Source organism: Dromaius novaehollandiae, chromosome 20 (genome assembly GCF_036370855.1).
Source record: "Dromaius novaehollandiae isolate bDroNov1 chromosome 20, bDroNov1.hap1, whole genome shotgun sequence".
Taxonomy (NCBI): domain Eukaryota; kingdom Metazoa; phylum Chordata; class Aves; order Casuariiformes; family Dromaiidae; genus Dromaius; species Dromaius novaehollandiae.
Window position 1 is genome coordinate 8,362,651 of NC_088117.1, and position 22,792 is coordinate 8,385,442.

The following is a 22,792-nucleotide window of genomic DNA, read 5'->3' on the forward strand; positions in this document are numbered from 1 at the left end:
GATAATTCAAAAACACTTTTATTATTTGTAAGTTCAAAATCTTGCCCTCAGGTTACCCCACATCCCATTTTCTGGGAACACGCGGCTCGCACGGGCCTCGGGCCTCTTTACCTACTGCCACACTGGCCTCATCCGAAGACAGCTGAAAATGAGATTTTCCTCACATTCACACATTTACAACCTGATCCAGCTTTCTTATTCTTTACTAAAATAAAATGCAATGAACTGCTATAGAAATAAATCTACAGAGAGGAAAAGACACAGAACAACACTGTGCACCATAAAAAACACAAAATCTCCATTGCTCAGTATCTGCTGTCAGTCCTGACACAGATGAGACGACCCAAGCTACGCTGTGGCCAGGCACAACTAATGCTGAGATTTCTCCCAGCATCCGTCTGCGCTCAGAAGCTGGGCCAAAGAGCAGCAGCACTGAACACGTTGCTGCACTATCTTACACGCTCTGCACAGCAAAAGCCCTTGGGAACAAACAGGAAGTCTCTGAGAAGGTTAATCCTAGCAAACTGGCTTTAATCTTTCCCTTTATATTTACAAGCCAAACAGCATTGCTGCTTTTAAAAAGCTCTCTTTGTATTTTTAAGAACATGTAAGAATCTGTAAACGAGCTTGATTTCCCACTAAAAAATGCCCAGCAGAAAGCTCACATTCTTACAAAAGAAGTTTTATAACTGAAAATAAGTTATACAAAAGATTTTACTGACTGAAGAGCTCACAATCACCTGCAAACTGATTCACTACAGGATCACAACAAGAAAAGCCTTGTAGTTAACACCAGCATGTGAAGGTAGTGATTCCAACCCCCTCCGTGAGTCACTGACACAAGATCCTGTGCTGATGGAAAATAAGAGCTCCTGCAAAGACTTCAGACCGTGCTCCTCATCAGTATCGCCTATTCATCTTCTTGAATTTCTCATAGTGATAATCATCTGTTGCTTTTTCATTGGGTGGACGTTTGCGATTTGGAGGAGACCCTTCAAAAGAAATACAAGAAAATATTATTTCCTGTCCTTTCACATATGTAACAGAAAAGAGATGTTTCCTTAGCGCTACCACCTCCCCTATGAACTCCTCTAAAGCCACACAATCGACAGCAGCTTGTTACGTGAAATCTGGTTATTCACTTAGCAGTTAATGCTCCTTAACCCAGCACCCCTAGCTACTCCAGCTCTCTCATCACACCCTCAGCAATCAAATTTGTCAATGTTTCAATCCCGACCTTGTGCTACTGCAGCCTTGGATATCTGTAAAGACATCTTCCATCCAGATGGCTTCAGGTGTGACCTAGCAGGTGTATATTGAGTGCCAGACCCTCCCATGGGACTTCAAACATAGACTGCTCCACTTCCCCACTATCTCAGCACACTCATGTTTAAGAGAAGACAAGAAGAGCTACATCACGACTCTGTGCAAGATCTCCGAAGAGTTCCAGTATCTCTACTTAAAAACATATCAGATTAGGAACTTACGCTCAGGCTCTGGCCTCTCTGTATCCCCCACTCTCAGTGGACGGGGCTTTGGTTCTTCTTTATTCCTTCTCACTGGTGCATTTAGCTCCTCATGATAAACTGAGAAAAGGAAGACATCGGATATGGAATATTACAGTTTTTCAGTAGTGTAATTCAAATGCACATACGTCTATGGCATTTGTTACAACTAAGCAGAAACAACACAACCTCAGAACAAGCATTCTTGTAATTAGTTTCTGTGAATAATCGATACATGCAAGATGGGATCCACCAAACTTCAGTAGCACTAGTTCATCAAAAGTGGTTGCAAGACTCTTCATTTCCTTTGGAACACACAAATCTGACTCCAAATCACCCCTGCAGGTGTGGTTAGACGCAGCAGAAGGCTGCCTTTTCTCCAGATGGCTGCGGCATGAGAGGCTCTCCAGGAAATTAATTCCCATCTCCTGTCTAGTAAGATCTATGTTTGCTTGACCACCTGTCTGCTTTGGCAACCTACAAAATGACTTCTCTCCATTGTAAACCATCATTTATAAGCACAGACTAGGCAGGCATTTCCAGCACATGTTCAAGATATAACTTAAAGAAAAAGTCTTAAAATTTATGAGGCATAGTCAAGAGATCGTCAAGGGAGTTCAAGAGCAGAAGGTTAAGCCATAAGTAATATATCCTTCTCTTTCTTGCTGACGGATGGGAAAAAAAGGCCAAGCCAGATGGGGTCTATATGAGCATCCCAGAAAAAGGAATCGGACAGCTGTTTGTGCTGATACATGAATTAATTTCTTCTGCATCCGACTGCATCCCAACTGACTGCTTCTCTTCAGCAGAAGAGCAGGTCACACCTGGGTCAAGAGAGCTATGTGAGACTTACATCTGTTGTGCTGGACATAGTTGACAGCCATGTTTGTGGGAACAAAGGAAGTTTCACTGTCTTTCTTTTTGTTCTGTTGCTCTGCCAGCAGCTTGGCCTTGGCCTCTTCAGTTGAGATGATGTTTTTTATTTTTGCACTAAAAGAAAAACAAAGAAAAAAATACTCATTCATAGTTACAAAGGGTGGCAGGCAGGCATTGAAGTTGTTCTAAGTGGACAGATTTGGGTACAGTAATAGCATTGCTATTGCACTTGATGCGTTTTTTTTTTTTTTTTTTTTTTTTTTTTTTTTTTTTTTTTTAAGAGAGGAGGCAGTGCTACAAAAACAGGTGCTTTGTTTCAACGGGAAAAGGGAAACTCAAATCTTTATCATATCCTCTTTCAGTGCAGGGTATAAACTGATCCTCCAAGAAGCTGCTAGACTGCAATCACAAAAATCAAGAGCTTCTTCCCGTAAGTCAGCTGCGGTCCTGCACTGGAGCAGTCCTAGTCACTGCATGGAACACCCTGTTCTAGATATTGTGCTAATCGAGAACAAGGCTCAGTCCTATCACTGGGCCGAGCTGAGGGTGTAGAATCCAGATGTGCCACTGCCCTGCCAATCAACAATTTCTAGTCACAGGACTCTTCCTGGCAATCCAGGCCATAACTAATGGATCTGTGAACTACATACTCAATTCCCAGGTCCACTTCAGGAATGCCGCTCAGCATCTGGTTGGACAGCATCTCTTCAGTCTTCTTGGCAGAGGAGACGCGGATGTTCTCTGGCAGCTCGTACAGAGAGTCCTCGGCATTCTTAAGCTTCACCTTCTGTTCCTCATTCTCCACAATCCCCTTCCTCTTCTTCAGCTCAGTCTCAATGTACTTCATCCTGAACACCAGCACACAAGGGACATGTGGTATTTAGTTACATTTTCTGTATTTTGTTCCAGCACTGCTGACCACAGCTGCATCACTACCCCAGCAGCTAGGAGAGAGGAATGAATAATCTCTCCAAAACGACTTGGCTAATATAAACTGCAAGAAGTAAAACATTTGCTATTCTGTCCAAGAAATGATCGGATCCTCCAAGGTCTTTCACAACCAGCAGGGAAGGCTGCCACTGGTATATAATGCGGCCACACTAGCTAGCTGGTTGGCACCTCCCAACTTTGTTCGTGAAACAGCCTTCTCCAGTCTGGCAGCCAGAAGGTGAAACAGCAAACGTTTCTGGAGGAATGAGGAAGATGTTTTGGGAACTCTGAGTATCCAGGACAGAAAAAAACCCCCAAATCCTCAAACCTGTGAGAGGACACTCAGCCTCGAATTCAACACCACAGACACAATGCAGCACAACTTACATGTCAGCATCTTCATCCCGCCTGTTGGTTTCAGCTGAGAAGGAAGTTCCCAAGTTTAGGTCTTCCTCTTCATTAATCCTAAATGGAGAAAAGTTACAGGTGTTTTTTAAACTAATTTGACATGTTACAATAAGGTTAACTAGCCAAGCTGCATTATATTAATATAATATAATAACGATATATAATTAACATAATTGCACAATATAATACATAATTATTATAACAATGCAATTGGTAAAGCTGTATTATTCTTCGAAACAACACATCATTTGGTTAATTCACTAGTAGCTGTGATTAGTGACTAGTCCAAAAAACATTTTCAGAGCTCATATACACCCACTTGTCCTTGCCCCGTTCTTTCAGCTTCTTCATGTCCACCATCCCACCAGATTTTATCTTAAATGGGTCATCCTGTAAAACATGAAATGAGAAATCTTGAAGCTTTCCTCTAGTTTTATGCTAGTCTGGATAAAAACACAGAAAACTTATAGGTTTTAAGTTGTGACATCACTTCTATCCCCAACTGGACTCTCACAGTGATCCACTGGACCATACTGATGTTTTCACATCACTATGTGAAACTGAGGTAATGAAAATAATCTAGTACTTACCACAAGTGTTGCTTCTTCTTGTAACTTCTCCCCCACAAGCAGAGCTGCAGCACTAGTCAACCAGATACAGAAGGTAAATAAAATTCAGTAAAAGGAAACATATAACCAACACTACTGTGTTTCTTGACTCTTCTCTAAATCTATCAGACAGTCTCAAACACTTCAGTAATACCAAATTGTCAGTTTTCCTAATCCCTCTTTATGGATAGAGGAACTATTACTGTTTCTGAGAGATAAGAAGTTAAGGCGGACATTTTTAAGTGACTTACAGGGAGTCACCAGAATAAGGAATAGAGCTCATTGCTGGTGTACATTTCAACTCACTAGTCAATGCCACTAGATGAGAGAGGGGAGAGGGAATTTAGGATGGAGGAGATGTGGAAGAGTTCAGTTTAAACTCACCATTCTGTTATACGCACAGTACAATGAAGTGACCAATACAGCAAATCTCTGATGACATGATACAACTTAGAGGGTGCAAGCAAGGCAATGTGGTAATTTGATAAGAAGGCAATTCATGTTAAATCCTAACCTTAATCTTTTTCTTCATGGTTGGGATATAGACCAGACTGGCACACTGTCATTGTGACTGTATCTAATATACCTTCTTTTTCATCCTCAGGCTTTAACATAGAAACTCCTCTACCTAGAACACACTTTTGGTACTACTGGACATGTAGCTATTTCTACTGAAAGAAGGCAAATGATAACAGAGAAGTTTACTGTTACACTACATTATCAGACAAAACACAAGTTCACCTCCTTGGTACTATATCCCTTACCTCACCCCATTGGGTCGTTTTCTGAGGCTCTGAACTTCTTTGGCTTCCTCAAGTTTTAACCTGAAGAAGAAAAAAACATTCAGCTTAGGACTTTATGCTTAGGGTTTAATTAAGAACCAACATTTTCAGCACTAACACAGGAACTTCTAGACAGACTTTGCCCTAAACGTCTGCATATGAATGTCCCCTTTTGTGGTTACAGATTAGATCGACAGATACTTTCTGACAGATTTTATTTAAGCAATTCCATTTATTTAAGCAATCAGAAAAACCACATGGCATCTACTGGGATATGTCCCTTCAGCATATCTTCCCTCAGCTGAAGAAAGAAGCATCCAAACACTGAAAGACTTTAATCTGAAGCCAATATGGGAAGAAAGAGCCAAAGTTTTCTGTTCTTGTATTTAGTCTGTTAAGATCTCCAGCCAGTATTTTCCTCAGAGTAAAATAAAGAAGGTCACTAAATAAGAATTTCATTAAATAAGTGTGGGACACTTTTAATCCTTCAACAATTCACATTAGCTAATAAAATAATACAGTCATTTCTCAGGGCAAGGAGGAACTAATGAAGCAGCTGATTTAGAGCAAAACTAGCAGCAGCTTTCAAGCTTTCAAGCTTTATAGAAAAACTGAGTGGTCATCAAAATATATCAGTACAACAGCGACTCAGAAAAAAGTTGTATTATTAAGTATCAAGACTCTCTATATGGACTTACATGCATTCTTATTTTTTTCAGATACTTAGAGCTCCCTTAGTTATGCATACTTTCAATATCTGCCATGAAATATGCATCATAAAATATTTTTCAGAGATAAAATAACAAGAAAAATCTTGCTTGGAATGCAAAGTTCTGAAAATAAAAAGGACTATCAGTGAGTGCCAATTCCCGAACGGCAGAAGCGCAAGAGAAGCAATGGGCAGAAATTGCGTGCAGACAGCAGGAGGGCTGGTGCCAAGCAGAGAGAGAGGCCTCGGGAGAGTCCGTGTTAGTCAACAGCGACTGAATACTGCTCTCGATGGCTCTCGTTCCCTGAAAATACGGCTTCTCAGGTTGCTGGGACTAATTGGGTTGACAAACTAAAATGCAACTTTTTTCTTGGCTGGAACCTCTCAAAGGAAGGGAGGAGGCAGAAGGGAACAGCTGGCAGCAAAGCAAAGGCTAGAAAACAAAAATTAAAGTTGTGACACATCTCCTGGAGCGGGGCTAAGGCTCCTCCGTATGCAGACACCCCTCCGCGCCCGTGGGGCAGGGGGAGCGTCGCGAGGGTGGCCGCGACGTCTCAGTCATGGCCCTGCCAGCGCCCCGGCGAAAGGGCCCGGCTCCGGCAGCGACGCAGGGGACGGCGGTGCCGCGGGCCTGCGTGCCGCTCCGACGTGCCGTGAGGGGACATGACACAGCGGTGTGACATGGCGCGATGATGCGATGCGATGACGTGACACAACAATATGACATGATGGCATGATGTAATGGCACGATATGATAGCGCAGTGCGACGATGGGATGCGACAGTGTGACATGACAGCATGACACGGCTACGCGAGGCGACGACATGATGATGTGATGCGACAGCATATGGTGACAATGCGCCATGACGATGCGATACGACAGTGTAACATGACATGATAGCGCAACATGATGATGCGACGCGACAGCGTGACGCAGCTACGTGAGGTGACGATGCGATGATGTGACGCGACAGCACATGGCAACGATGCGCCATGACGACGTGATAGGACGGTGTAACGCGACGAGCTATCGCGACGCGATGATGCGACGCGACAGCATAGAGCAACGATGCGACGTGACGATGTGACAGGATGGCGTGACGCGACACGGTGGCGTGACACAAGCTCCCTCCAGGCAGCCGCGCTGGCTGGAGGCGCCGCCGGGGGGGGCCCCGCGGGTGGCAGCGCCCGGGCGCGGGCCATGGAGGGGTTCGTCCCCCGTCCGCGGCGCCCCGCAGGCCCGCGCGCCCCGGCCGCCATGTTACCGGCCCCCGCCGCGTCCCCCCGGCCCCCCCCCCGGCCGCAGCGGGTTCCCGACCCACCTGACCTCCTCGGCCACCTGCTCGTCCTCCTCGTCCTCCTCCTCGGAGCCCCCCCGGCGGCGGCGGAAGGACTTCGTGGCCGGCATGGCGCCGCGCTGCCCCCGATCCCCGCGTCCCCCCCGCCGGGCGCCGCGCGATGGCGTCACAGGGCGGCGCCGAAGCCGGCGGCCTCCGCCTGCCCGGAGGCGCTGAGGGCAGCGGCGCCCTCCCCCTCTGCCATGTAGCTACATGTACACACGTCTACGCACACACACATGTATACTGTGATATTCGCCCCCAGCAGCTCCCCCGCGCCGCTAACGGGCTTCCCGAGAGGTGAGTTCCCGCCCGAGCGGCCAGGCGTCGCTCGGCCCCCCCCGGCCTCGGCTGCGCGGGCTGCGGCGCTTTCCGCGGCGGCGGCCGCTCCCCCCGCCGCCCTCCCGGCTCCCCTCCGCGCTTTGCCCTCGGCCTGGCTGCCGCCGCCGCGGGAGCGGGACCCCGAGCGGCTCGGGGTTTCCAAACCCATCCTGTCCCCAAAGCGGGTGTTTCTCCGCCTGGGAGAAGGAAGGGGAACGGGGGGCAGGTTCCCTTCAGGGAGACCCCGCCTGGGCCCCGGGGCCGCTCTGCTTAAGGCGACGCCACCCGCGCCTCGGACCGCGCCGGCTGAAACGCAGCTGCGCCCCTGGGGCTAAAGGGAGGCAAACGCTATGGGCGGGCGGGAGGCCCCAAACCACCCCCGGCGCCCCTCGGGCGGCCCCTCGCAGCGTCACCGGGGGCGGCGGCGGTGCCGGTGCGGAGCGGGGAGCCGCCGCCCGGCCCGGCCCCCGGCCCCTCCCCCGGGCTCGCTGCGCGCCGCCGCCGCCGCCGCCTCCCCGCGCTGCTCGGGGCGCCGCCGCCGCCGCCGCCGGGCCCGAAGGGCGGCCCAGCGCCGCCGCGGAGCCCCGGGCGCGGCGCATCGCGCAGGTGAGTGGCGGCCGCGGCTGCGGGCGGCGGGGGGCGGCGGCGGGGCCCGCCCGGCCCCGCGTCCCCGGGCCCCGCGGAGGAGGGGGCGGCGGCGGCGGCGGGGATGATGCAGCAGCGCCGCGGAGAAGGGCCGGGCGCTGCCCCCCGTGTTGTTATTACTACCATCATTTTTTTTGTGACCTCCAAAAGTAAAATGTGGTTTCCTTTGTCCGTTCTAAATAAAACATCTGGGTTTCCAAACGCGACGCGGTGCAAACGTCGAGCAAATCAGAAATGCCTGTTTTCCGATGCTTTGTTGTCCCTAGGCCAGTTCAGTAAATGTTTCTTACCTCGGTATCTCACATATACGATGTCGCTAGTAACAGCTGCAGATAGTTATTTGTCTTGGAAGGTTATGCAATATGAGCGAGCAGGTACGTTAATTGTTTTGCGGATGAGCAGTACAAAGATTTTCTTTTTTTCATACAAATATTTAGCCCATGCACGGTACCTTGTAAATGTGCATGCATCAGAAATTCTTGAAAGCTGACTGGAAGCAAAAAACAAAACCACGCAGCTTTTAGCAAAGAAAAAAAACAAAACCAGAAATGTGTTACCGTATAGGGCAGAGACACTGGTTTTTGGCAGCAATTTCAGCAACTGAAAGTAGGTTGCAGTTACTGTGGAATTGTTCTGACATGTTCCTGGTCTGTTTTTCCAGAGCTCCTTCAGAAAGGCAGGCTGAAGGAGTGCCTGTTTTAAGGTAACTGCTTTTTTCATCGCGCGCAATACGTTCTGCCAAACAAAGTGAAGCTTTCTGTCACTGCTTTCATTATTAATTGTTGCTCAAGAAACCAGGAGCTTAAGAGCTGTACGTTCCAGCTAAAGCTCTGCGGGCAGAGTCTCCGGGAGGTAGGGATTTGATAATTGTTTCTGAACCTTCTCTGCTTCTTTCAGTCAGGGCTGAGAGGTGAAAATGACCTTTTTCCTGTTTTATTCAAAAAGAGAAGCTCTAAGTGGGAAGGTCAGCATTCAGTGCTGGAAAATTTTAAGGCATGTTTTTAATTTTAAGTAGATGACTGGTCCTATAGAATTCAGTAAAACCATCCACATCCACAAGACTGTACTGAGCATACTGTGCTCCAAAACCAGTTCCCATTAGCTTAAGCTGGTAAAGATTAAGGGGCCTGGAGTTAATTTTAAAATATTCTGTTCATTAGGCTTTCTCTGACCCCAGGGAATGGATGAGAAATCAAGGAAGGCAAAATAGCAAAGATGGCACTACTTTTTTTCTTCAGTTGGACCAGCTGATGCATTTGGGAAAAGGGGGCAGTTTTGATGAAGGGACTCAAGAGCCTGAAAGTGTCCCAGTTTTATGTGTTAGTCAAAGATACTCTGGTTTTGTCACTTGTCTTTTAAATCAACATGTTACGTGACATGATTTGGTTTCTCTGTGAAGCTGCATGAAATTGTTCAGTAGTTTAAGCATGTCTTCACAGATTACCGAGTTCCTCGTTACAACCACAGTTGCCCTTTCTAGTTCTTGCAATGACGCCTCTCCCCTCCAGTTTTGCTTCGCTACTCTAGTTTGTTCAGTTCCAAAGAGGGCTGGAAAAATACTGTTATAAAATTATCCTTGAGATCTGTGTTCTGCCAAGGCAAGGTGCAAGGCAAGCTTTTCAGCTCCTATGATAACTATTGCTGAAATGACTTGTTTGTTTGTTTTGTTGCTGTCAGTGATTCAGAGCACATAACACTGGAAATTCTTTCAAATGTCTTCAAAATGTGAAAATAAAAGAGAGCAGTGACCACACTGCTGGAGTTGTTGTTAACTTACAGTTCACTGAAATTTTCAACTTCTTTTCTTTAATGATTTAGGCTTTTTATATCTGCTTGGTTTCCAGCCAATAGTAATATTTTGGATCCTGGCCTGTATTGTTAATATCACTTTTTTTTTTTTTTTTGACTGCCACAGCTGAGCTTCCCTTAACTATGCTTATGAAGCATAAACTCTTTTTGTCTCCTTTTATTATTGCACATTACTGAGACATGTTAACAATTTTTCATATATGCGTGGACCACCAAGAAAGTGTTTATTGTGCTCGTAAGCATGCAGATATGAGAATTATGGGACTCATATTATTAGAAATCTATCTATTTATTGGCAAATTCCCCAGAGATTGAAGATCAGTTATCAGTGTTATAGATGTTTTAAGTCTGATTCTCTCGTCCAAGTTCATTTGAAACAGTAATCGTATGTTACTTTATCAATCACTAAAAATAATAAAGAACTAAATGTTGTCTTCAGATCAGCATAGTATAGGTAATACAGAGTCCCTAGACACCATATGCCGAAGTACTTGTGTCTGGAACTGCAGGTGTTTCTGACTTTTTAATCCAAGTTTCATGCAAACAAGCTCATTAGATTTGTATCTCTGTGCTGCATGTTAATGTTTGACAACAGGAAGCAAGTTCAGATCACCGCATTTGTTTTCACATCCTACCTGCTGAGCTAGGATATAAAACCCAGTTTCTAGAGGGGAAAGTCTAGTTTATCAGCCTACTTTCAGCTTAATGGAGTATGGTGCATGCATGGTATGTAAGACGAGTGAAGTTATGCAAAATGTGTATGAACTAATGGGAGTTTTTATTTATCGCTTTAGGACTCTTCCTCATTCAAAGATGCTATTTGATCCAGACAGTCTGTGATTCTGAGATTAAGAAGAGACTGCACAGTGTGTCACTGTACTGCTGTTTTAATTTTGAGGTGTGAGTTTACCATTTGCAGCAAATCCAACCCTTTGGCTTGACAGCATACCTGAAACTGAGTTGGTAGCTGTACTCCTGAAGTTATGTCTGTGTATTTAGCACCTTCCTGCATTTCTGAGCGCCCATCCCACATTTTAGAAATTACTAGTGCTATTCATGTGTTTCCTTCCCCCCCGCCGATGCTTTGCTCACTTACCTACGATATCATAATACTACCGCTCAACAGTGAGTCAGAACTGTGCTAGCTGACCTCACTGTGTCCGAGTTTAGATTTGTTTTGACCTCTTTGAATCTTAAAGATGGATTTCTTAATCTCTAATATACTAATATTTGAAGCAGTCTTACCTTCTTGCAGTCTGTGGGAGCAAATCTGACATGTAACTGAACTGAACTATCCTTCCTTGTCCTAGAATCTTTCTGCTGCCAAGCGTGCCTTGGTGAGAATGGGGGATACAAGAGACATCTGTCCTCACCTGGATTCTATAGGAGAGGTGACTAGGGATGATCTGCTGCTCAAATCCAAGGTACAGGATGTTCTAGTTGTTGTTTCATTCCTTTTTAGCTTCTGTGAATGGCTATGCATGTTTGCTTTGGGAAGGGAATGCTGCCAGTCTCCATAGGTGAGAAATAGAAAGTCTTCCTCCAGTAGCGATATACCTTGCATGTGTCCCATAAAGTAGCCTTTGCCAATCCCATCTGCTGTATTTCTCACTGTCATTTTATCTTGCTTAAATGTGTCACTTACCTAACGCACTGCAAAGTGTATATTTAATTGGAGGTGTGGTTTTAAGAAACAAAACACGGAGGTGGAGGTTGGGGAGAACTGTCTTGTAGAGAAGTTTCTCACTCTTGAAGGACTAGATTACTTAAAAACAAACAAACAAAAAACAAACAAACCTTCTTTTATCATGATTGCAGGGAACTTGCCAGTCTTGTGGAGCTGTGGGACCAAATCTCTGGGCTTGTCTTCAGGTAAAAATAACTTGCTATTTGTGTGCATGATATGGTGGGACTTCTCTTTTAAAATTTCTCAACATCATAGAAATGCGTTGGACTTTTTTTAAAAAAAAAAAAAAAAAAAAAAAAAAAAGAAATCTGGAAGCCAAGGGGGGTTCACAGTAGAGATATCTACCAGTTTTTGATGGGATTCTGAGAAAAACATTCCCTAGATTAAATACTAATGCTGTCAGAATATGCCAAGATGTAACAGTTCTCTCCTCGTAGGTGATTTCCCTCTGGTAGCCCGAGTAGGAATGAACAGAACGCCCAGCACTGACGGTTGGCTGGGTCCTGCCTCTGCTGGCAGCTATGACAGGAGGCTGCAGGTGTGAGAACTCAAAGACATTGCTCAGAGCAGTGAGGCAGAAAGGAGTGACAAAGGGCTGTCTTGAATAAAATCGGAGTTGCTGTCCTGGAAGACAGTCAGCATGCCATCTTGTTTGAAACAGGCCAGGTTCAGGTCTGGTGTAACTGTGCCTTTTTTGGCCATAGCAGAGCTTCACTCACATATGCCAGTTTTTATCTTGATCCCTGTCACTCTGACTGTCAGCAGAGGCTGCAGAGAAATGTTTCGTGGTTGCTTGTGAACCCCATGCAAGCAGAATTGGTAAAGGATTGAAAATCTCCTATGTCCATGTTCCTGCACACTGCAACCGCTCTGAAGCAGGGGATTTGTCAGCCTTCTGAAACGGATGATAGAGAGGTTTTTAATAACATTACCAAGTGATTCACTTAAAAAGTGAGAGTAAAAATGCTGGGCATAGTGTCCAGAGGTTGTTTCACAGGAATCATTAGCTTGAAAAGGATAATAAACAGCACAGTTGAGAAGGGCCTAAGTTATAGACAGTACAGCTTGTTGGGTAACGTTGCAGTTCAGGATAGCACGTGTGTGATACTAATGATCATAACATTTATAATCTCTCTTGTTATTGTTGAAAATTACCATATTTGCTTGTGATATAAAGACCAGATTCCCTTAGCCAAAGAAGTTGCAGTTCTTGTCAGTGTCATTTTGTTGCTTTTGTTAGATATATTTTAGGTGAGTTTTCTGCCCAGTCACTGATACAGTCCACTAGTACTCCTGGAACTGCTGCTGTGAGGCAGAAGAAGGAAAATATCTTTGATTTTTTTTTTATTATCCATAAACACTGTAAGCAGCAGCTGTGGATTGTCCAGTGTCTTTATCTCTTTCCCAAACAGCTGTTGCTGTTCATCCCAACTCATTATTATGGCGATTCCCCTGTTTTGCAAAGATCAGTCTTGTATGAGGTTCTGTGTGGTCTAGAGCAGCGGTTCCTAAACTTTTTATACCACAGGAATATGGTGTGTTGCTAAATTTTTTGGACTCCTTTTCACTTCCCACATAGGTGTAGACAATCCTTCCTACTTTTCAGAACTCGTGATCTGTTCTCCAAAGGGAATGGAATGGGCAGTAGCTCTGTTGCTGTTCACCTTCCTCCACCATCCCTTTCTGCTCAGGTCTTGCCACTCCCTTCCTTTCTTAGCAGGAGTAGAGAGAGTACAGTGCAGCAGGGGAGGTCTCTGTGTTGCAGTGCCCTTTCCTTTCTTGAAGATGTTCATGTGACATCTAACGTAGAAGATTCTGCAGTGGACCTATATTACCTGTACTAGACTCACCCCCCCCATCCCAAGGACCTCATTTTGCAAAACATTTTCCTGGAGCTGTCAAAGAGTCTGACAGGTTTTGTGCTGCCTGCCTTTCAGGGAGCATTCCTCAGTATGTGAAGACCAAGAGAGACTTTAGCTAATGACACTGTAAAGACTCATTATTCATGGAAATATCACTTGTAGTCCTTTTCAAAGCATACTTCTTAAAAAAGAAGGAAAAAAAACCCAAGGTGCTTAATTCAGGTCTTCTAGGGAAGAAGAAGGTAACAAGATGACTGTAGAGTTGCCAGTCTCCTTTCATCAAAGGATCTGGATTTCATCGCGTGCCAAGGAGCAATGCGATTTTACACGGGAATGTCTGGATGTTTGGAGGCTGGTGTGCCTGTTGTACCTATGTTCTTTTCTCTCACTAGGTTGGTTGTCCTTATGTTGGTTGTGGGGAATCCTTTGCTGACCACAGCACACTTCATGCACAGGTGAGCATTTCTCTGTTGTCCATCTTGAGACAGACAGAGCTGGATTTTTCCTGTTACCTAATCCTAATCTGTCCTATTCTGATAGTTTGGTGCTTCCCTTTGAGTTTAGCTGTCAACAGATCATGTTTCACCTTTGAATTTTTAGGCCAAAAAGCACAACCTGACTGTGAATCTGACCACTTTCCGGGTCTGGTGTTACGCTTGTGAAAAGGAGGTTTTCTTGGACCAGCGGCTGGCAACGCACACGCAGTCACCGCCAGTAAAATTCACTGAACCGGTAGGTATGCGTGATGACGTGGCAGGGGAGTGTGGCTCAGTGGTCCTGAATGCTTGGCAAGGTTTTTGTTTACTTGTTGCAAAATTAGCCAAGAAGTTTCCACTATTGTCCAGGCTTTCATTATGATAGGAGCTCTTTCACTGAAAGTGTCTACTTGTAGTCAGAGGATCAATAGGCTTGCCTTATATAGGATCTCACAGCAAAAAGACTTCCAAATTACTTGAATATCCATGTTCTTTTTTTTTTTTTTTTTTTTTTTTTTAATCTTTTCTAGCCCTTTCTAGGGGGCAGTCTGTTTCTGGGAGGAACCACAACAGCTGTCACCTCTTTATTTTCACTGCATGGTCCATCACATTTTTTTAGCTGTCAGATTAGAAACACATGTACTAGTGACATTGCTGCATATTTCTGATGCCTCTTGTAGTAATGGTACTATTTCCACTCCTTTCTTGTACTAGTGAGAAGGGCAGACGGTGCAGTTGGTCCTTCTCTTCCCAGTGTGCTTTCTTTAAAGGCTGGCTAGATGTGTGTATGCAGATAATATCTCTCACAACTCATCTTTTAGAGCAGGACTCTCACTGATGCTCTATTTCTGTGTCTTTAATCTAGGATTCTCCATTGCCTGCTCACCCTTTGAAAGCTGTTCCAATTGCAGTGGCTGATGAAGCTGAATCTGAATCAGAGGATGATGATTTGAAACCAAGAGGTAACTCTGCACCCAGCTGATGACAGGCTGGGGAGAGTAGCTCTGCAATCTGTAGGGCCTGCATTGAGAGGTTCCTAGTTTCAATAAGAACAGAGTGCAGAGCCTGCCTAGAAAGGGCCAAATTCCCTCTCCTTTGGGGAGGATTGTAGAATGCAGCAGTTCTGGAAAGTCTTTCATGCCTCTCTTGTTTGTGCTTTAGGCCTTACTGGAATGAAAAATCTTGGGAACTCCTGCTACATGAATGCAGCACTTCAGGCTCTCTCTAACTGGTAGGCATTAGGGCCTTTCAGTAGAGTCTTTATACTAGACTTCACTAAACATCAGAAGTGGCACTTCTGATCTGAGATCTTCTTCATGGGTCATGCAAAGAGAAATCAGCCAGGCTAGGTGCAGAAAAGGAATATGAAAAGTATGGTGTTTGTTTAGGGCAATAAAAGTTTTAGAGTGGGAAACTGAGCAAACAGCTACATACGAGACTCATGTTTAGATAAGCACTGGAAGTAAAACTTCATAGTTCCATTGTGAGAGAAATGTATTTATCACATGGGAACGCATGCCACATCTCTTATTTTCCCCAGTGATATAATTCTAACAGCCCATATCCTAAAATATTCTGTAGACATCCTGTTGAGAAACTAATTCTAGGATCTCTTCTGTACACTGGGAACAGATTCAGATCAGCCCTTTCGATTTGAACAAGTTAGGAATCAAATATGCATTTAGAATCACTTCCCCAATTTTTTAAAAAATATTTTAAGCGTGCTTTCAGAAAGTCATGCATTTAAGTTCTGATAAATCCTTAAATTGAAGCAGAGGAGAAATTTCTAGCCACTGAATTTTCTTCTTTTCTCTCTCTCTTTTTTTTTTTTTTTTTTTTTCCTGTAGCCCACCTCTCACACAGTTTTTTCTGGAGTGTGGTGGACTAGTCCGTACTGATAAGAAACCAGCACTGTGCAAAAGTTATCAGAAGTTGGTGTCTGAGGTCTGGCATAAGAAACGGTGAGTGGTTATCCCTGTCTAATCTGGGCAAGTTCCATACTTCTGTTGGTTCTGAATATGGCATCAGCAAAGAGGGAATTTGAGCTTCAGTGATAAGTGCATCTTCTAAGGCAGTCACTCCAAACCCTACATAGATGGTATGCAAGGATTCTTCCATCTCTAGAAGATCCCATATCCTGTTATTGGTGATAGAGTGGGTGTATTGATGTCCATGATCGAAAGAATGCATTTTTAATGTTAATGCTTTAGAAGGGAAGAGATTTGTTTTATATGGCTTCTCTATTGACAGGGAAGAAAAAAATGGTGGGGTAAGGGAACACTCTTGGCTATTTCTGGGTATGTTCCATGCACTGACCAGGACTTAATGACACTGCTTTTGATTAGCAGAGGGATTCAGGATTTGGATGGAAAAAGAAGTACACGTCTGACACTGACGTATTACAAATAAGAGTGGAAAATGCATGTGACCTTTGGGGAGATGTTTGCTACTGGTTCAAATTCTAGACCAGTTCAAAGGGTGGCGTAAGATAATGCGGCTCTGTTGAAATCTGAAAATCTGGCTGGCCTAGGCAACTGTAATCAGTTGAAAAAAATTAAACCAGGTTATCTACATGGCATTGCATGTTCTGTGTTAGTCGTTCATATGGGGCAAGTAAGATAAAGAGCAAAAGTAGACTGTGTCTTTATGGAGCAGGTTGTAGACTTTGAAGCAGTATGTCATTTTAATATTGTTTTTCATTTACCTCATTTACTGGTCCCTGGCCAGCCCACCCAGATTTTGAGACACATACGCTGCTGTGAAATCCAACCAAGTAACTGATTGCAAAACCCTGCCCTGGAAAGAATCCATTACCTGAGACAATTCAAAGTACAGACAGAGCTTTAAGTGAAATGTGCTCTAGGGAAGATTCTCTCTGGGAGGATAGACTGAAACGCCTGAGAGATGTTTTCTACCTCTTAATTCGTGTATCATCCAGCTAATAAAGAAATATATGCCTAGGCTTTGCAGGTGCATAATTATCTTCTGCCCTCTTTAAGTAGTTACCACTCCCTGTTCTGTTGCATATTACACAAACTGGCTTCAGGCCTGATAAACAAACTAACTTTTGTTTTTGTTTTTTTTGTATCTAAACAGCCCGAGTTATGTTGTTCCAAGCAGTCTATCTCATGGAATTAAGCTTGTCAACCCCATGTTCCGAGGCTATGCACAGCAGGTGGGGCCTCAACAAAACCACTCCATTATTCCAAAGATGGTGGGGTTTTTCTTCCTGCAACAGTGGTGCTTGTGTTTGGAAACAGGAGATTGTGCTCGGGGTCATGCCCTGCTTTGTGTCAGTGTTAGTGATCAGATAAAGCCCTTTGAGATTCAGGAGACCTGGGTTCCCTTCCAGGCCCTGCCTCTGGCTTGCTGGTATCAAATCAGTGTATCTTTCTATGTCTGTTTTCTCACCTATAAAAATATGATGCTGACCTCCTTTATAAAGGGCTTTGAAATGTATTGACATGTGCTATACAGAGTTAGGTATTATTTATTTATGAGAGCTGGGAAACCTGGATAAGTCTGTACTAAAATGTTAAAAATGTGAGTGTTCTATATTCATTTCCTAGGGAATTACAGCAAAATGAATCTTACTTAAAGATAGTATCCTTTTTTCTTTGAAGCTTTTTTTATCTGCAGTCTCTAGTGTTTGTTCTTTAGAACAAAACATAAACATCAGACTGTGATTAGGAATTTACAAAAGAAGTGACAGCAGACAGCACATCTAAGCCGTGATGCTGATAGCAAGTCAAAACAGTGGATAAAAATAATGATTAATGAAAGAACTTCTGTATTTATCTTTGATGCAAAGTACTTTGAATTGGAAAACTCTCAGCTGTAAAGAGATAAAGTTAAAAGCAAGGCAGGGCAGGCTAAAAGCCAAGCTTCCCTAAAATAACAGAAACATCATAATTAACTGCCTGGAGTTGTCACAGTACCAGGTGGCTTTCCAGCAGGTCCTTTGCCACTGTATCAGCTCTTTTACTAAGTATTGTAAATTTAGGAGCTTGTACCCCTCACCGTTTAGTCTTTAGTTTTTGGTTCCATTCCTGATTATTAAAGATTTTAATCTGCCCCCTCTAAGAGAGGGATCATCATGAGTAGAAGACGGTGTTCACGAAAATTTGTTCTGTGGATAAGAATCTGCTGTCTTCATTAGGTTTCTCCTGTCCTCTTGCCTCTTCTCAGTGGTAATGCCCTGATAGATTAGCTCGTGGTTTGCATGCTGCAGCTGCTCTCTAGCTTTTCAGTGTTCTTTAGCTGAAGATGTTAAGAAAAAAATTGGGCCTTTCATCATTAGGAGATAAAGGTGCTTGCTAAGGAGACAGGCTTGTTGGTACATCTCCAGGGTACCCTGGTTTAGAAGGGTCTCCTTGTGTTACAGAAGTGGCTAACTTCTGTGGGCAGCATTGAAAGAGGCTGTGAATGGACCTGTCTCTGTGTTCTTTTGCCCCTTTGCCACTTCTGGATGGACTCTTAACTAATGCAGAATTGCTCCTGGTTTTCAGGACACTCAAGAGTTCCTGCGCTGCCTGATGGATCAACTTCATGAAGAGCTAAAGGAACCAATTGTTGCTGAGACAAGGGATTTGGATACCAGTGACCAGGACGACAAGCGAGAGGGTGACCGCAGTCCTTCGGAAGATGAGTTCCTCTCCTGTGACTCAAGCAGTGACAGGGGTGAAGGGGATGGTCAAAGCCGGACCACTGGGGGCATGGGCAACAGCTCCCTGGGAGAGACGGAGTTGTTGATTCAGGATGAAGCAGGGAGAGGTATCTCTGAGAAAGAGAGAATGAAAGACAGAAAGTTCTCCTGTGGCCATCGGCGCAGCAACTCGGAGCAGGTGGATGAGGATGCAGACGTTGATACTACCATGATGGCAGTTGATGGTAGAGCCTCCCCTGAGATGCTCCCTGCTCCTTGTCCTGCCAGCCCATGTAGGACGCCAGGTATAAATGTCTTCCGGTTGTGTTGTTTGTGAGAAGACGTTGTCTTCCTACAGTGGGACAGCATTGTAGTGCAGTGGCAAACAATGCATAGTGTGACGACTCCTTCTATGGGTTTCAAAAAAGACTTTACATCCAAGACTTTTCAGTATTCCTAGCAGTAGTTCCGCCTTTGTGCAAAACTGCTGCTGTAAGAAAACATAACTGAGCCAGAAGGGTGTTTAGCTGGGCTAAAGTGCAGTGGGGCTGGATGAGGACTACACCTGAAGGCAGTAAGAGCTGCCTCGGTCAAACCTGCAGACATTGTATTAATGCCTTTTCCTAATTGAAGAAGAAGGTTTAAATGTGTACATTGCTTTAGCTGATAGGCTGGCCTGGGAAAATGCTGGTTGTGAAAGAGAAGTGGAAGAAGATATTTGTTAACGTTGGACTGTGGGCTTTGTGCAGAGAAAAGGGAGATGCAGTTTGTGTGCGTTTTGCATTGGGGAAAAGAGCAGCAGTTAAGATGTAGGTGTGGAGTCACCTCCAACTGAACATATCCGATCTTTCAACACCTCTTTATATAAGAGTCTTACTGTGCCAGCTGGCACTGAAGACAGCCGTGCTGTTTATGTGGATTAAGGATACAGGAGCAAGCTGTAAAACCTAATTAGTCACAAGTGTGACAAAAATGATGTGTGGTTTTTTTTTTTTTAATATATAATTATTAGCTGTTCAGTATAGCTCTGTATCCATTCTTACCCATGTGCTGATGGGGCTGTCATCTGCCAATCTGCAAGTAGGACAGATAATAGATACTGAACTGTATGTGCTGGGCAAGACTTTGTGCTAGAACTCAGGGCTGGGAGCTGGGCTGAGACTGGCTGCAATAGGCTGGGCTTGCGTAACAGACTTTCAGCAGTGTTTTTCCCCCCTCCCTGTTTCCCAAGCAGAGCCTGACAATGATGCCTACGTGCGCTGTTCCTCACGCCCCTGCAGTCCGGTCCATCATGAGATGCACTCCAAGCTCTCTAGCAGTCCCCCTCGCTCCAGTCCTGCCAGGCTTGGACCTTCCTATGTACTCAAAAAAGGTAGTGCAAAGATGTCTGGCATGTGCTGGGAGGCAAAGGGGAGCATGTGGAGGAGGAAGTGTTCATTTGCAGGAGAGAGAGAGAATCCACCGTGATTTTTGATTAACAGTTGTAAGGAAAGCTGATTCGCCTGGACATCAGTGCTTTCTAAAATAGTGTTACGCAAAGAATCCAGTAAACATGCAGCTGAAGTCAAGCTGTGTGCACAACAGGTGTTCTGGTGTGCTCATATATAGGAGCCTAAAATGATTTCCTTGTCTATGTCCGCGTGCTTTGTTATTAACAAAATAGCTACGAAGTCCCAAGTACAATCTCTGTCCCTTTGTGGAGTGTGGAGTCTGCCAGACTTGTACTTCATATCATGTCTAGGGACTGTAAGATGATGTTACTGAGAGTCTCCTGGCACTTGGACATTTTGGACTCACAATAATAGAATTAAGGCTAAAAATGTCAATCCAGTGCTGGCAGCATTGTTAGGCTTCAGGATGGAGCCTGGCTTCTGTTACTGTTAAACTGGTATCTCCATCCCAAGCAAATTGCAGAACTAAATCCTCCATCCTTGCGCGGCCTGCAAACAATGACACGTGCTGATACCACTGTCCCTACAGCTGTTCAATAATACCATTATTTCTTAAACTGTGCACTAGCCCCTTGGCTGAGGTCAGCACAGCCACAGATGTTCTGGCCTGATAAAAAGCACTCTGTGTGCATAGGAAGAAGGTTTGTTACTAAACAAAACAGCTGTGTTCAGCCAGTTCTTGGCTGAGTCTTCCCCAGCATAAGACACCTGGGGTACGCATGGTAAATGCCAGAAAGGAAAGGGCAGAGTACGCAAGCAGGTGAGGGGGGAGAGGAAGTAAGGTGTAAAGCTTAGAAGAAAATGTTGCAGGGCCTCAGAAAAGCGGGGACTCTGTGACAGAATGAGGCTTCTAAACATGTAGTAAGAGGATGGAGATGGGATTTCCAGAAACACAATTTCTGCCTGCTGAGAGCTGCTCTATTTGTGTTGGTTCAGTTGGTTACCTCCCCCTTCCTTGTACCATCTGAAGCAGCATGGTTTCTCGTGTCAGTTTAAAATGGGCTTCACGATCTTGTTGGCATGCAAGTGATGTCTGAACATGCAGGGCAGCACTTGTCCTATGCTCTTGTGTGGCTGCATGACTGCTGAGACAGGACACTGGGAAAGAGCTCCTAGATGATGGGGCTTCCTTGTCTCTCTTTCAGCCCAGATGCAGGCTTCTGGGAAAAAGAAGAAAGAGCTCCGTTATCGCAGTGTGATTTCTGACATCTTTGATGGCTCCATTCTCAGCCTGGTGCAGTGCCTCACCTGTGACAGAGTGAGTCTCCTCGTGGCCGTCAAGCAAAGAGTGCAATCTTGTAGTTTTAGATCTCTGCTTGGGAAATGGCACTCCTATTTCCAAATACTGTGGGATGCAGTACACTCGCTAAAATGACAAAAGGTGGGTGGTGGGTGAGGTGTTAAAAACCTACCATGCCAAGAAATAGTCTGTCTCTGTAGGGGCCTCTTTGCTTATCTGTGTTACTGAGTTGGCCTAGCAATGTCACATTTGTATTAGAAAACTGATTCGTGCACTGCAAAAAACATGTCAAAAGTCTTCCTGCTGATGGCAGTTAAAAACAATTAACCGGAATAGGCTGCTCTTAATGCCAGCTCAGGCTTCTAGCCTAGACAAAGGCCAAGCAGTGATAAAAGGTGATGAAGATCAGGTCCCAGCTCCATTATGTGCACAGGAAACCCAGGCCTCTTCCTCTTGGATATTTCCAGGTTTCTACAACAGTGGAGACATTCCAGGACCTGTCACTTCCAATCCCAGGGAAGGAGGACTTGGCCAAACTGCACTCTGCTATCTACCAAAACGTGCCAGCTAAAACAGGAGCCTGTGGTGACAACTATGCCTCGCAAGGCTGGATTGCTTTCATCATGGAGTATATCCGGAGGTGTGTTCCTTATGCAGGGCTGCTTTCTCCTGGGGTTTGCCCTGCCATGGCTGGAAGGCAGCTATCTGTAACCAGTGGTGCTTACAGCAGAAATGTCAATTGTAACCATTCCTTGGATGAGGGCAGTATCTCACAGGTTTGCTTTGGCTTTTTCACATAAATCGGCTGCTGTTGTTCCTCTTGTTCTGTCATTCCCCTTGAGACCTCTTGTGCAGCTGATAATCCTTCACTTACATCTGCCCTCCAGAGCAGATGAATTACCAGTGTATTTTCGCAAATCTTCTGCAGTTTGAGCAATCCCAGTAGGAACCTCAGCTGAGGAGAAATAGTTGCTTTCTCTGCACCTCTGGGAGGCTGTCATGAGGCTAGAGGGCCAACTTAGGACCTGCAAGCTTGAAGGAAACTAAACCATTTAGGATTTTGTAAGCCAGTGTCCAGCTAGTTTATGTACAATTCTTTTTCTCAATCCCCTCTCTTTGCAGATTCGTGGTGTCCTGTATCCCTAGCTGGTTTTGGGGTCCTGTTGTGACGCTGGAGGATTGTCTTGCTGCCTTTTTTGCAGCAGATGAACTGAAGGGTGAGTTAGCTTCAGTGGTGACTGATTGTGAGAAACAAGAAAAAATCATGGAAGAAGAATGTTTCACATGCATTCTGGAGATGGATTAAATCTCCTGGAAAGCCTGCCTCAGTATTTCACTCAGATTTGGCAGTAGCAGAACCTCGTGGTTCACCTTCTCTGGGCAGAAATGAGGTTTTTTCCATCTGCTCAAGGGTACTTCTTTTTCATTATGAATCTGAGTGTGAGTGTTCTCAGCCAGGAGCAGACATGGCTGTTGTTTGTTGTTGTTTTTTTCTGTGTTT

At 44.8% G+C, this 22,792-nt stretch overlaps 2 protein-coding genes across 8 annotated transcripts in view; one reads left to right on the plus strand and one right to left on the minus strand.

The window, feature by feature from the left end:
- On the minus strand, positions 1–7,296 carry C20H9orf78 (chromosome 20 C9orf78 homolog). Its single transcript, XM_064523761.1, has 9 exons — positions 7,141–7,296; positions 5,092–5,151; positions 4,310–4,361; positions 4,039–4,109; positions 3,699–3,776; positions 3,032–3,229; positions 2,359–2,495; positions 1,488–1,586; positions 1–992 (listed from the first exon to the last, which is right to left on the minus strand). Exons 1-9 carry the CDS (start codon positions 7,224–7,226, stop codon positions 901–903), a joined length of 873 nt encoding a protein of 290 aa, XP_064379831.1. The 5' UTR covers positions 7,227–7,296; the 3' UTR covers positions 1–900.
- USP20 (ubiquitin specific peptidase 20) overlaps positions 7,291–22,792 on the plus strand; it is a 23,707-nt gene continuing 8,205 nt past the window's right edge. Inside the window, exons 1-16 of one of the 7 annotated variants that reach the window (XM_064523758.1) lie at positions 7,293–7,455; positions 8,783–8,824; positions 10,725–10,828; positions 11,241–11,354; positions 11,749–11,802; positions 13,872–13,934; positions 14,080–14,211; positions 14,821–14,917; positions 15,117–15,186; positions 15,803–15,916; positions 17,052–17,130; positions 18,464–18,905; positions 19,835–19,972; positions 21,197–21,309; positions 21,759–21,931; positions 22,414–22,508. In XM_064523758.1, the coding sequence (XP_064379828.1) occupies positions 11,274–11,354; positions 11,749–11,802; positions 13,872–13,934; positions 14,080–14,211; positions 14,821–14,917; positions 15,117–15,186; positions 15,803–15,916; positions 17,052–17,130; positions 18,464–18,905; positions 19,835–19,972; positions 21,197–21,309; positions 21,759–21,931; positions 22,414–22,508 (1,651 nt within the window). In that variant the 5' untranslated portion in view covers positions 7,293–7,455; positions 8,783–8,824; positions 10,725–10,828; positions 11,241–11,273. The other 6 variants (XM_064523757.1, XM_064523756.1, XM_064523755.1 and 3 more) reach the window with 6 other exon arrangements.